At 39.2% G+C, this 15354-nt stretch overlaps 1 protein-coding gene across 3 annotated transcripts in view; it reads left to right on the forward strand.

The window, feature by feature from the left end:
* The window catches only part of LOC109401076 (uncharacterized), a 632275-nt gene that overhangs the window by 404947 nt on the left and 211974 nt on the right, over positions 1 to 15354 (forward strand). For 2 of the 3 annotated variants that reach the window (XM_062851342.1, XM_062851340.1), the window contains exon 3: positions 11534 to 11685. In XM_062851342.1, the coding sequence (XP_062707326.1) occupies positions 11534 to 11685 (152 nt within the window). The remainder of the gene's footprint in view (positions 1 to 11533; positions 11686 to 15354) is intronic. The other variant, XM_062851341.1, reaches the window with a different exon arrangement.

Below are 15354 nucleotides of genomic sequence, written 5' to 3' on the forward strand. Positions count from 1 at the left end.
AGGCATAGCAAGAGCTCCTCAAATTAATCACATAAATTGTTCGTAAGTACCTACCGGATCTAAGCGCATCTGAAAGAGAATCAAATTTTCTTTCCGAAAAGTGCTCGTTTGCTTCTCTACGATGCGGAATTCGATACGAAAAAGTGAAAAAAGTGCACTTTGTCTATGCTGCGCTATGTGAAATTTTGGAGGAGCCCCGTTTTTCATAGGGTTCTCATTCCTGCCACCAGATGCGGAAGGATCGTTAGCTTCCGTTGGATTTACCTATAACTGTGAATTCCGTTGAGATAAATTTAGACTTTTTTTGGATGGATAACTGACATTGAGGAAGATTACAAGTGGTAGTCGAAATACGCGTATCTGTCAAAGGATAAGCAACATAGGGCGGAATTAAAAGGTACGAAACTGATTACACTCATTCTAAGACTTTTTTTTTGTTAAAATAAGCGTATTTCCAGGAGCAGTTTGATTCTTGCAGTTTTGGCACAGAGAACAGACATCCAGGCTAGAACAAATTTCACACAGAAAGTTGTGTAAGGATTTGAATCTTCACTTGAGTAAAGTTGCAAACCAATACACGATGACTACACTAACGCCGCCAAACACCATATTGCCACAGTCAGTGGTGAGTTGAAACATTTCAAGTGGTGAATTAAATTAGTATGGGAAATTAACCGATTGCAGCGCCACGCGATTGCCACTTGTGTTGTCGATTTCAAATGGCCGTTAAATTCCTTACACAGTTTCGGAACTGGACTTGGATGTCTGTTCTCTGTGGTTTTGGTCAAATAAAGGTGGTACCTTTCCGCCACGTCAAAATCATTCTAGTCAAATCAATCATGTGTCATACATCGGCACATTTGTAAAACTTTTGACCCGATTTTCCGGAATCACGTCCCTCTGTGCACTGCGGCGCCCGCTCGGCTGATCCTACCTGAGCCTTTCATTTATCCTTTTGCGCTCTGTCTGCCTGCATGCTCCTCGCTCACACGCCGCTCGCCAGCCGGCCAACCGGATAAAGGTGTTACCGTGCACGAGAGGAGATCCCTCCGCCGCCGGATGGAGCCGGAATTGTTGTTGTTCGTTTATTGATAACGATATTGGATAAAAATAGACGTTAGGTGGAACACGATGGCCTACGAGGGGATCTTTGTCTTCATTATTGGATCTGGCCAAGCGTGTTATTGAATGAATTGGTTTCCACGCCAATGTGCTTCTCGTGCTTCGGTCTGGTCGTAATAATGGGGTGGTGCTGAAGAAGGGGGGGGGGGGGGGGCGGTATGGAATCTTTGCTTACACGATGTACCCATTAAGATGAACATATTTACTTTGGATTTGGCAGTGTGCAAAAGATGAGCTTCAGGCGGTGAAGCTAATTGACTGATGTTGATGATCTGATAAGAGCGGATTACGACGAATCAATGGGATTGTGGACACGTAATTAATTCAGCGGGTTATTTATTGCTCATAATGAGCAAAAATGTCAACCGGTGCCAGATGAGCAGACGTAACAATCGACTTATTTTTTGCATACAGCGATTAATTAAATTACTTAATAGTTGGCGAACGATCCACTCGTGACTCTAAACCCGCATTGATTTGAGTTTGAATCGTTTTAATCGTTTAGTCCCTACAATCAATTCTTTAATTCTATGTATATTTTTTGATGTTTCAAAAATTTACAAATGCATTTAATCATGGGATTCTAATGTGAAAAGACTGAGGAAAAATTATGAAGTTATATAAATTATTAAAATGAAAAAGTAAATATATTTTATTAAATTGCAGAAAAAAGCGAGATCAGACAAAAATCATAACTTATGTGACCGCATTGGATCTGCCCCGCATCTCATTGGTAGGGATATCCTCATATGTGTGAAGCTTAAAGGCCTCTCGGGAGGAACGTCCCGGCCATAAATCAACAATTTGAGCATGCAAAAATCCCATTTCCGCGAAGCCATTTCGAGCTTCCTGTCATCATCCATTGCCGGTACCGAGGGCACATACACGTTCAGTATTGTACGTACATATGGTAGGTGCCTGGTTCACATATGAAGGAACATCGGACCACGTTTTGTACGCGTAGATTTAAAAACTTTTCTCGTTCTCGTTTTCTGTCAAGTTCCCGCGCCTCACTTGACACTTGTGCCCCCCTCTTGAGTCGTTTTGTGAGTTTTCGTTTCTTCTGGTTAGAAGAATGGGGTAGTATTCGATTGTTTCTAGTAACACATTCGGGTAAAGTATTCTACCAAAAACTATTCTTTTGGCTATCTACAGGGGGTGGCTAAAATATTTGGGATAGGGAACATTTTTTTCTCTCACAAATAAGTTGAACAAGCTGTAACTTTTTATTGAATGCATCAAACATTCTCAAATTTTAATATGTGCATCATTGGTACAAATTTGAGCTTGATTGCTTGATCTTTACCGAAGTAAGAATCGTTCCCGTAAGACACTAATTTTCAGACAACTTATTTTAGAAGTGCCATACCAATAAACCCAATTTCTCCGCTCATCTGGTATAAAAGTTTAAATCGCTTGTGTTTCCTTCTCCAGTTTTTTTTCTCTGTTTTGTCCTCCTCGTGTTGTTCTTCGCTCATCTGGTATAGAAGTTTCATTCGCTTGTGTTTTCTTCTCCAATTTTTTTTCTCTGTTTTGTCCTCCTCGTGTTACCGAGCTGCTCCTGGCCATCCGGAAGACCAAGCCCTTCAACAAGCTGGTACCAACACCACAAGGCACTGAACACGCTAGAAAAATGCGATTAGCCCCCGGATGAGCTGCAGCGAAACCTTTGGTCCAGTCCTCGCCCTGTCCATCCTTCAAAAAATGTGATCTTCTAACCTCGAGCTGCCACGAGTACCCTGGCCTCCACCCATCACTAACAAACATGATTGAAAAGTTATTATCTTGTACATAGTATAATATTAAGTGCAAAATGAGATCTTCGGCTCCGTAAAGCGTTATACGCGATTGAGCCTCAAATAAATGAACTAGATAAAAAATAAATAAACCAAATTGAATGAAATGTTTAATGTTTAGCATAGCATAGCACACATACTTGCACAAATCTTGGATGGAGTTGCAAAGTTGAATATATCCATTGACATTGCTGATGTCGCTACTATCTACAATGTCATAGACCCACTCAGCTCCACACACCTGGCCAAGTCCTTGCAAGCATTTATAAATCCTTTCATCAACTTAGAAAGAGACCAGAACAAAAGCAGCTTGCAATAGATGAAAAGGTTTAAAAGGTTTAAAATAGCGAATTTTCAACTTACATGTAGTTATATAACAATATAAAGTACGTCGAGTGTAATCAGAAAGATCTCACCTAGTTCCCCGTAGTCGACTGACTCTGAGCGATGCACCTGTATTGATCTGCATGAAATCGATCTCAAATATTTCTTCCGGATTCGTCTCCGAGATCCGAAATCAGAAACACATATCTTCAAGCGAAGATGATTCTTCCAAATTTCGAACAGTCTAATGCACAATTTGACACACTAAAAGTGTTCACGTCCATTACCACTTAGACGCCGTACATTATCACAGAAAAAGAGTACACCTCACTGATCCTCTTCGGTATAACATGCGGAATCTTTTCATCGGCCAAATCGACGTTCACGCGTGGACGAGGAAAAACGTCGACACAAATATACAAATAAGCCTCTTTATAAACCGACACTATTAAGTTGCCGAACATTATCACTGTCACAGAAAACGAGTACATCACCGATCTTCTATGGTATCACACGTGGAATCGTTTCACCGACCGAATTGAGTTTTCAGTTCTGAAGCCCCATATTGAAATGTGATGTTCGGCAAAGTTGTAGATTAGTGTTTATCCTACAATTATCAGCAAGGAAGCCATATTCTAACTCTAATATTTACGTCGTAAAAGTGTTAGTACCAGCTACTCATACTAAACGATCGAATTTTTCGATCGTTTAGTATAAGTAGGTGGTGCCAGGGCTGGTCGGCCAACTAGAAAATTTTCAAAAAGACCGTTATATCAGTGTACGACATGAATAATAAAAGTGTTATGTCTGTTTGTCTGTGATGTTAGTGTTGGGCTGGTCTTCAGCATGACTGCTTATGGGCTCGTCGTTTGAGAACTAGTCGAATCGTTATTTCAGCCTTATTTTTTGTTCAGCCTTTTGATATTTTCAGCCTTTCGTTATTCAGCCTTTTATAATTCAACCTTTTGTTATTTCAGCCTTTTTGTTTCAGCCTTTTGTACGTAATCCCTCTGAAGGCATTCATGCTTGAAGCACAAAAAAATGATGTATTAATATGTAGAGGAACTTTTGGAAAAAAAATTCTTATTAATGAAGGAACTACTGGAGTAGTTTTCGCAAAAACTCGTTCAAGACTTTGTGGAAAAATCTCTGAAGAAATTTTTGAAATATTCCCTGTTAGAAAGTTAAGTAAACTGTGTAAAAATTTTCTAATAAATCACTGAAATTTTTTAGACAAGCCTTAACAATATCTGAAAGAAATTGTGGAAGGAATTATTTTTTTTTATTCTTAACCACTTAACCTATTTTACAGCTCTTTTGTCCACTAGGGCACTACGTGAGCGATTCCAATTGGAGGCTGAACTTACACTTGTACGGCGCCAAAATGTATTCTATTATATTCTTATTCTACTATATCGCACTGGTTTGCCTTGTGCTGCTTTCACTTTTCTACCCTTGGTAGAATGATAAGCACGATGATGGAATGATGTGTGGCTGTTGTTCCTTCTCCAGTCCGATTGGGGTTCGTCCATTATGGGTTGTCGTTCGCCGATATCCAATTATCCGGGTCCGTTTGAGCTATGAGAGCTAAGAATAGGGTCAGTGCCAGGCCGCTCTCGGGGGGAAAACCAAGTGACGAAGTGCCGGGGCTGGGATCGAACCCATGACCATCCACTTATGAAGCGAACGTGTAGCCACTGCGCCACGGGCCCCGGCTAAGAAGAAATCCTTCACTGAGCAAAACAAATCTTAAGAAATTCATAAGAGCGGTCTTATGAAAAATTTCATAAGAAGGCTCTTTTGAAAATCATATCATATGAAACGTTAATTCTGAAAAAAAAAAAACAACTTCTTATTGTACTCCAACCACCCCAACTTCCGAAGCGTCGACTGGCGCGTGAGAAAAGCACGCGTTCTTCGATCTCGACGTCCCTGGTTCGAATCCTGGTTACCATTTTTTTTTTAATTGTGCAAAAATATTTCATAAGATGTCTCATGAAAAGATATCATAAGAATTTCGTATGGAAATCAAAACTTTTTCTTATGTCGAAATTTCATAAGAAAAACTTATGGCCTTCTTTAGACCAGTGTTGACTCTGGAGGTTTTGCTTGATGATGCCATAAGAAAGAAGAGAAAAATCCTTAAAACATTAATCTCTTAGCGAAACTTTGGGATTTTTTTTTATTGATTGATTGATTGATTTGTCTTCATTGAAGAGACTTTCAGCCCTTGGCTGGTTCGTCTTTCGATTTTATTTAAAGGAACATGCAGGAATTGCTGAGAAAAATAGGGGAATTGGGGGTAATATGAACACCCTAAGCGTTTGTGGTCGTTTCCAATAGAAATATGACAAAATCTTGATTTTTCACCCCGTAATATCGTAGATGGCAATATATTCAAAGAGTTCTGGAAAAAAATATTAATAAAAAATACAGTTTTCTTACATTATTTTCGATTACAAAACATGCAAGTAAATAGAGTCATGAAAAATAGTGTGGGTAAAACGAACATTCGATGGGGGTAAAATGAACATGTCTTCAAAAACAAGTTTAAATGAATAATTTCGATACACTCAAGTGTAGGCCAACAAATTTAATACAAACTTTATATGCTACACTTTTAAAACTTTTGATATATAATTTGGAATGTGCTGGAATATTCATTTGTAAAAAATGTACTAAAACAAGCGATTTTTTGGATAAAAATCTTATTTTATGAGCGCAAAATACTTTTTTTTAACTTTTTGCACTAGTTGTGTCAAAATATGTGCTATAGAATTCAATGTACCGAGTTTGTACAAAATTTTATAAAAAATGGGTAAAGTTTGAACCAGCTGTTCATTTTACCCCCAAGTAGTTCTGGTTTTAAAGTTGTTCTAAAAATTGTATTGAAAGCGTAACCTAATTTTTTTTTTCAACTGAATATTATATTTTGGAAGTACATTATTGGAATATGGGATCACACATGTCATAATTTGCGAAAAATATACGAATTGACCTTAATTCAAATAAGCTCAATTTTACATCAGAGCATATTTTTTGTGTGGTTTTTGATATTTTCGTCATAATCAAGTGGTTTATTCAAATTTTAAATTCAAGATCAGCAGAAGTATAATGTTTTACGTTATCACACAGCATTCAATCGTTAAAACATTCAGAAATACGCTAATTGCTGTAAAACAACACCCTGTTCATTTTACCCCCCCCCCCCCCCCTGTTCATTTTACCCACAATTCCTCTACTTCAAAAGTTTTATGAAGGAACTTCAGGAGTAACTTCTGGAGCAATCCGTGAAAGATTTCCTGAAATATTCCCAGATAAGTTTCTGAAAAGATCCATGGAGAAATGTCTGAGGAATTTCATTAAAAGTTTTCAAGTGGAAACCTAAGAGACATTCTGAAGGACCTTTGAACGAATTTATGAATAAATTCGTAAAGGAATTTGTTAAGCAATTAATGGTAGATTTTCTAAAAGTACCCAATACGGAAAATTTCTAGTAAAGCATCTCAGGAATATGTTCAAGGCATTTATATGTAGAAACGAGCTGTCCCGGTAAACGTCGTAATGCCTGCCTACTGTGTTTTTTTGACATACAGCTCCATAGGGACGTCCCTGGCGAAGCCATCTGTATGGGAGCCCCCCGTTCCAGAGACCGGAGAGGTCTCACACCAAGCTAAGAACCTTCCCCGGCCTCAAACATACACGCATACAAAATTTCACACCGATCGGTTCAGTAGTTTCCGAATGCAGAGCAATCAGACGGACAGACAGACAGACAGAAATTCATTTTTATATGTATAGATTTCGCAAGAAATCTTTAGAATTTTGTTTTTCAAATGAGTTCTTGGAGAAATCTATAGGAAAATTAGAAAAAAATTGCTACAGCAACTCCTAAAATATGTTTTGGAGGAATCCGTGGAGGAATTTCTCGAAGTATTCGTGAAGAATCTTTGAGGCATTTCTGAAAGAATTTCTGAAACACACTATGGAGAAATTTTTATATGAAAACCGTAGGAAAATTCCTTAAGAAATTGTAATTTTCTACAGGAATTCTTCCGTTAATTACTAAAGAAATCTATGTAAGGTATTTCAAAAAAATTCATGGAGGAAGTTTTAAAGTCTAGCGAGGTAGACCGACCATCGTAGTTGAGTTTTTTTTTTTTTTTTAATTTCTTTGTATTTGTGAATTTTAACTTATTGCTAATTCTTCACACATCGTAGTTGAGTTTTTAAAGCCATCAATGATAAATTTGTGAATCCATCAAAAATGTATGAAGGAATTTTGCAAGGAATCGCTTAAGATTTTTTTGAAGGAAACCCTGGAAAACATTCTGAAAGCATCACTGGAGGAAGCTTTTAAGATATCCCAGAAAAAAATCCAATGATTGTTGAGCAGACCTGGTGTAAATGTTGGAATGCATACCTTTTACGCCAGGGACCTGCGATCGAATCCCACTCCCGACAAACTTACAAAGTGTGAGTTCTTCCTTAGAATGGGAAGTAAAGCATGGGTCTCGAGATAACATTACTGGATAAATCCTTACAGTAGTTTCTTTAGAAATCCCCAGAAAGCATCCTGAAAACTGCTCTGGATGAATTTCTTAAAGTATCAAAGGAGAAGCTAATGAAGATATCCACAACAGATTTTCCAAAAACAACCCTTCGATAAACTTGTGAAGAAATCTGTAGAAGATTTTTGGAGACGAAATTTCTGAATAAACTCTAGGGAAATTCCTGAAGAAATCCCTGGTGGGTATTCTGAAGAAATATCATAAATATTTAGTGGAGGAATCTCTGGAGAAAATGCTAGAATACTATCCGAAACAATCGCTGAAGGAATAATAAAGAACTGTTGGAAGACTATCTGAAGGAAGTGCTAGATTTCAGGAAGAAGGATTGTGTGAGGAACTTCCTGCAAGTAATTTCTTAAGTAATCCTTGGAAGATTTTCCTGAAGAATCCCCGAAGGATTTTTCATGGAATCTATGGAGCAATGTTGTTGGGAATCCATGTAAGATTTCTTAAAGCTAAGAGAACATTTCTGGAATTTTTTTTACAGAAATTGGAATCCCCGAAATATTTTGTTTTATAATAAAACTCATGAAGTCATTTCTGGAGGAAAACAAGTCAAATTATGAACAATTTTTGGAGGAATCTCTAGAAAAACCTGGAGGAATTTTCAAAAAAACTCGTGGGAGATTTTCCGAAGACACTTCAAAGGAGGTCCTTAATGAATCCCAGGAGGATTTTGTTAAAAAAAACTTCGAAACTTAAGAAATTTTTAAGTTCTTTCTGAAAAAAAACTTTGTAAGATTTTTTAACTCTATGAATATTTCTGAAATACCCGATTTTCTTAAGAAATTGCCACTGGAGGAAATTTTGAAGGAAAAATTTCTTGTTGAATCATCTTACAAATCCCTGGAAATATTCTAAAGGGATCTCTGTAAGATTTTCTGAAAGCATCCTTTGAGGTGTTTCCCTACGAACCCATGGAATATGTTCTTAAGTCATACCTTTTTTTTAAACCAGTTCATTTATTTGGGGCTCAATCGCGTTTAACGCTTTACGGAGCCAACACTCATGTTTTGTATTTTATGTACAAATATAATTCTTATACAACATAGTTAGTACGGGACGGAGCCAGGATACTCGTGGCAGCTCGAGATTAGTGGGTCACATATGTTTTAGGATGGGCGTGGTAAGGACTGGTGGTAAGGGTTCTCTGAAGCTAATCCGGAAGGTATGACGTTATGGCGTGTTCGTTGTCTTCATACCCGAGCAAAGACGGATAACTAAGTGATATCACTTTGATAATAAGCTATGTTATCGGTGTTATCATATAGTTATATTTGTTATCATCTTTTCGAATTGATGATAATCAGGTGATAACAAATTTAGTTATCAATAATTTTGGTCCATCGTGATAACATAAAAATACTAAATGATAACAAAATATGTTATCAGTTTCCAAACGCACATTTCAAAGCTTTCCCAAAACAGAGGGCCTGGTGGACTTCGAATCTAAAAATAGATTCCGCTTTCCATCTTCAATGCGACTGCAGTACGAAAGCGTAGCCTTCAACCACTCTCCCTCTCATTGAGTCCCGTTGGTACAGGGGTATCGGCTGTGGCCGGTAATCACTCGGGTCAGGGTTCGAGACCCACTGGGCGCAATAGTTGAAAACATGAATTATAATTATAAGAAACTTTTTTCAACGGCTAACTATGTCGGTAAAGTAGATTTTTACTATTTTGATCGGTAAAATAGCTCTGAATGATAACTAAATGATAACAAAACGTGTTATCAATCATCTGTATTTTTTCATGTTGATAACTAAATGTAGTATTGAATAAAATATTGTATAACACAATTAGTTATCAACTTGAACTCAATGATAACTTAACTTCTTATCATTTTGGTATTCGTGGAGTAAATTTGGGTTATCATTTTTGTTATGTTGGCTCTTAATTCAACCTAAAAGATAACAAATTCAGTTATCAAATGAATGATAACCAGGTAACAGAACTTGTTATCATTTTGTTATCCGCCTTTGCTCGGGTAGTGATTCAGCACAAGATTGTAGCGGGCTTTTCATCTGCCGGATGGCCAGGAACAACACAAAGACGAAAACAGAGAAAAAAAACTGGGGGAGAATACACAAGAGAATTAAACCTTTATACAAGACAAACGAAAAAAGTCGTAAATACATAGCATATAAGTGACATCGCGAGTACCCAACACATCTCTCACAAGAACAAAGGGTTGTCTACCTCGGGCCTCAAGGGTATCCAAAAGTAGTGCTCTGGAGGCGTCATTATCCGGTCCGGACATTGCCAAACTACGTGGTCGATGTCATCATAACCGGAACCGCACTTAGTACAAACATTGCTCAACGCGAGGTTAATCCTGTGTAAATGCGCGTCTAGCGAGTAATGGTTGGACATAGGTAAGTCATACCTGTTTTTGCAGGAAACTTTAGGAGAATTTTAATGGGATTCTATGTAAGATTTTGCAAAACAATATAATTTGTTTGCTGAACGTTTCTCAAAGAATCCCAGAAAGGTATTCTGAACGTATAGCTGCACAAATTTCAAAAACTATACATGTAGTTTTTTAAATGATGCATGGAGAAATAAGTGAAGAAATTCTACGGAATTTATAAACGAAACTTTGGAGGAATTTCTGAAGATGGAAGATTTTTAAATAGAATCCCTTGAGCAAATTTTCAAAGAACCCCTAGAGAAACTTTAATAGGATCTCGGGATATTATTAATTGGAATCCTCAAAAAATTCTTGGTAGAAATTCTTGGACTATTTTCTGAAAAAAAAAAAACAGAGACTAGTTTCTAAAAGCCACAAGTAACAATGACAAGCAACTTTGTATTTAAACTGAAGTTTAGTATCAAGGCTCCAGGTACAAGGTTACTAAACTGAAATTAGTTTCGTAAATTTTAGTTATTTGAAGTAGTTTGGAAAAAATGAGTGCTTGTTACTTAATTGCTCCTGTTAGTCCAGTAAAGGGTATTGTACTATGGAGGACGACTCCGTTATTCCATAGGATGCAGTTTTATTGAACCTCTATAACCCTTCATCTATACCACGGTAAATGTAGGTTCATCACACCATGAATTAGGAGTCACCTGTTAAGCGAACTCTTATCACCGGAACAGGCGGTTAAGACAACCGCTACCGATGCTTCGTAGTGGTTCGAATAGCCTCTTACTTGCAATGAAAAACAATGAAACGAACGAAAAACTGAATTCGTTCCTCAAAATTTGATGGGAAATGCATTACACTTTGCCTATTTTGTCAAAGGCTGTTTGGTGCGGCATTCCAATATTCCTTAATGTATGTTGTCGGCAGGGTTTATAATTCGTGCAAAAGCTGTTCGAAAGTTAACCGGCGCTGTAGGCGAACGTATGAAAACGACACAAAATAATATTATTAAATCCCTTCCCAAGAGTAAGCTCAACGAACCGTATGAAGCTTCTAAAATAAGCGAAAATTAGGTTCTCAACGTAATGAATTCCATTTCCCCGAAGCTCCGACCGGACACATCTAACTTAGTTTCTACAGCGAGGTCGTAATGATATGGTGTTTACTCGCCCGGGCATCAGAAAGAATAAACTTTTGCCACGGGGCCCCTAATTCTGCATTCACACTTTGAGACCGACAACAGCTTCGAATATTCTCACCCTCAGCCCCATACCTATATATATTTTTATACAATTTTCCAAAAGGATTACCAACTAATCTCCATTTCTATGTTTTTCTTGCTCCTATCGTTCCAGCAGACGCCGGAGGACTGCTCGGCCGGGTCCAGCTGCATCCCGACCACAATCTCGTGGGAAGGCACCGCCGACATCCAGTCCGGGGACGTGTTGATTGTGGAGATTGACGATAAGCACTTAATTCCGTCCAATTATAACAAATCGGGTGAAAGGTAGGTTGTAATGGTACGACAGAAGGGAAGAAACTGTCCACAGTACGGCGGCTGTTTTGAGTTAATGCAAATTAGGTTCCATGTCCAAAGGCATTGTTTTGTTGACGTCTTTTTTTTTTTTAATTTCAAGTAATGGTAGAAAAAGATTTAATATTTTTCAATTTCTCCTTAACAATTAAGGACAAACGTTTTTAAATCCCGCTTCAACAGTGCATCAGAACTTCAGACGCACAAATCTCAAGAAGCAAGCTTCAATCAACAGTGACTTTAATTATTCTGCTCTTGCTCACTTGTAATAAGCCTAAAATAACAAGCTCAGGTGCGCTGGTTTTGTTTTCAAATAGATTTGTGCTCTCGAAATCGTGAGTAGGTACCAAAGTCGGCCATTGTGGCAGCCGTTTTGGGATTCTTACAAGTCTGTACTTAACAGATGCAATTGTTTTGTATTGGAACCTTTTTAGTCCTACTATAGCTGTAAAGGATTTTACAGGCACAATAACAATGTGGATACCAATACCAATAATGACTTCAGTAATCACCGACGCAAATCACACGCTAACGCCGCCCAGCACAAAAGTGCATAATTTCCAGACTACACCAAAAATGTGTAACCCTTGCACATTCACAAAATCAGCTCCTGCGACCGCAAAATCGTTAAATTCGCAAAAATTTTTGTACAGCGATCTAGCTAGGTTTAATAGTGACCTTGGAAAACAAAAAAAATATCGACATTTCGCATCTAGACGAGTGTACGAGCTGTTTTTGAGAATGTGTAACTGTAACACATTTTTGTGTGGTCTGGAAATTATGCACTTATGAGTAGGGCTTACACATTTTAGTGCTGAGCGGTTTTACTGTGCAACGCTTGTTGCTCACTTTCAGTTGTTAACGACCATTACCTCAGTTTTGTGGTAAGCCAATTCCAGTTTCTTGAGGCTCATCCACTTTTCCGCAACTGCGACCGAGTGGGCTGCAGTTAGTTCCATTAATTTGATTGATTCATCAGAGACCTCCTGGAGATGTCCAGCATAACATCAGGCAAAGCCGATGATGCCCATGCCTATCTAAAACTTCAACCTCAACACCTCGTCATACTTGACGTTCCATAAAATCGGACCCAATATGGAACCTTGCGGAACTCCTGAGGTTATGTGAAAGCACTTTCAATCCACCTATGTGTCTTATACTAGTACCGTGGTTTCGGGTGAAATTGATCAGTGGGGTGAAATTGATCGACGAGAGGTCCATTTTTATTTGTTAAAAATAACGCTTTAAACTTTAAACAATTTGTGGAAAAAGGTCATCACCTTACTCAAGGGTTATTGAATGATGAGTTTACATGTTTTACAGCCAATTAGTTACATATTTCGGTATTAAAGTCAATATTTTCCGAAATTGCGTGTTAGGCGAACTTCATAGACACTTTCAAACTTTTGTTGCCGTAGTTGTATCACACATGTAATGAATATTCGAATGAATGTTTATAGCTGCCAAGTGTTCGCTAAACCCGATTTTGTCATCAAAAGTTCAATAAATATTGTAATTTATGCATAAAGTACAATATTGATACACATAATTAGTGAGCAAATTGCATACTTTTAGGCGTTTTCTTTCGATTTAATAAACTTTAAACTTAAATAATTAAAAATTTTGTATACTTATAACAGTTTTGCATAGCTTTTCGCATTCTAGGGTGGTTAATTTAGATGGAAAAATAATTTTCAGCATTTACAAAGGCATTTCACTGACTGATCAATTTCACCCCGAAAGTAAAATTTTTGATTTTTTATTTTAAATGATATTTATTATAATAAAATGATTTGCTGTGAAAGTTTCAACCCCATTGACTGATGAAAACCATGGTCGTACTTGTTTTAAAGCATTTAATTTAACCATATCGACAAACATTCAAAAATTAGACGCAAAAAACTGTGAAAAGTGATCAATTTCACCCGAAATCACGGTACTCAATTCTGAAATTAGCTTCCGAGCATCTTGAACAGGTACCCGGGTATACCCAGACGCTGGAGCGCATCGGCAATAGCCGTCCAACTGACGCTATTGAACGAGTCCCATACATCCAGAGTCACTACTGAACTTCACTACTTGCACCCCGTGAAACTTTCGAACTGGTTGCTCGGGAGACCATTTGCACCCTCAGTGTGCCTTAACATTCTGTTGAGGATGATCTTTTTGAGCACCTTCCCCGCCAAGTCGATCAAGAATATTGGTCTATGTACCGACGGGTCTCCGAGTGGTGTCCCCACCTGTGTCAATGGAACCATACTCTGCCGCTTCCAAACCTCTGGGAGAACTCCCTCATTCAGGCATTTCTGCGTAGCAGACCTGAACATCCTGGGATCCTCTGCAATAGCTACTTTGAAGGCTATGTTCGGAACTCCGTCTGAACCTGGGATGTTACCTACGCTAAGAGACTTAGCTATTCCCGCAAGCTCCACATTGATAACCCCCCACTCATCTCCATCTATCTTACGAAAGGAGGTGAAGGACTAGGATCATGACGCGGAAAAGTTCCTCGATGATGCCTTCCAACATCTCTGGGGATTGCTCTGAAGGAACCATTACACCTCTCATTTTGACCATCGCGATCCTGTAGGCGTCACCCTAAGGTTCGCATTGGCAATCTGACAGAGACCCTGAAAGTAGGCCTTTTTGCTTGCTCTTGTCTCAGTCTTCAGCGCGCCTTTTGCAGTGGCGAACACCACCCACCCGCCGTTCATTTCGCTCTTCCTCTGATCGTGTCCAGCAGTAAGGGGCCATCCATAAACCACGTGGTCATGATGGGGGGGTTCGGGCAATGACCACTGACCAAACTTTTTTTTTGTTTGAACGAAAGACCAGTTGGGGGGGGGGGTCGTTTCGGAATCTCACAAAAAATGAGCACGTGGTTTATGGACAGCCCCTAAGCCGGTGGCCTCCCATTTCTAGGGTGGGCTCGCCTAGGCATGGTCGCATCACACGCACGTGAGAGCACCGCTACCATCTCGTCGCCATCTAAACCAAGTAAGATTGGCTCACGGCGGAGCGCCTCCCTAAATACCCCTTCGTCGAAGTATGATGTCTTCCACCTGCGAGGGCTTGGCCTTGGCCTAGACTCCTCTTCCTCTACCCGCTGACTTTTGTTGTTGTAGTCGATACTGTAGCGAACCGCCAGGTGATCGCTATGAGTGTATCCATCGTCTACCCTCCAGTTCGAACTACTTGTTAGGCCAGGATTACAAAAAGTAACGTCAATGATTGACTCCGCACCGTTCCGACTGTAGGTACTCTTGGTACCGACGTTAGCCAGATCGACATCTAGCATGGCCAGCGACTCTAGCAGGATCTGACCCCGCTGGTTCGTGAAACGGCTTCTCCATTCCACGGCCCAGGTATTGAAATCACCCGCTATTACCATCGGCCTTCGTCCTGTAAGCACGGTCGTCATACAGTCAAGCATCTGCGTGAACTGCTCGATCGACCAACGCGGAGGCGCATAACAGCTACAGAAGAAGACCCCTTTTACTTTGGCAACCATGAAGCCCTCATAGGTAGTAGACACCAACTCCTGAGCGGGGTATTTTCTTGTAATCCATATCGCTGCCATTTTTCCGGACCCATACGCGACGACCCAATTGATGTTGCCAGCGGGTAGGGGAACAGAGCCCA

This window comes from Aedes albopictus, chromosome 2 (genome assembly GCF_035046485.1).
Source record: "Aedes albopictus strain Foshan chromosome 2, AalbF5, whole genome shotgun sequence".
In the NCBI taxonomy this organism is placed as follows: domain Eukaryota; kingdom Metazoa; phylum Arthropoda; class Insecta; order Diptera; family Culicidae; genus Aedes; species Aedes albopictus.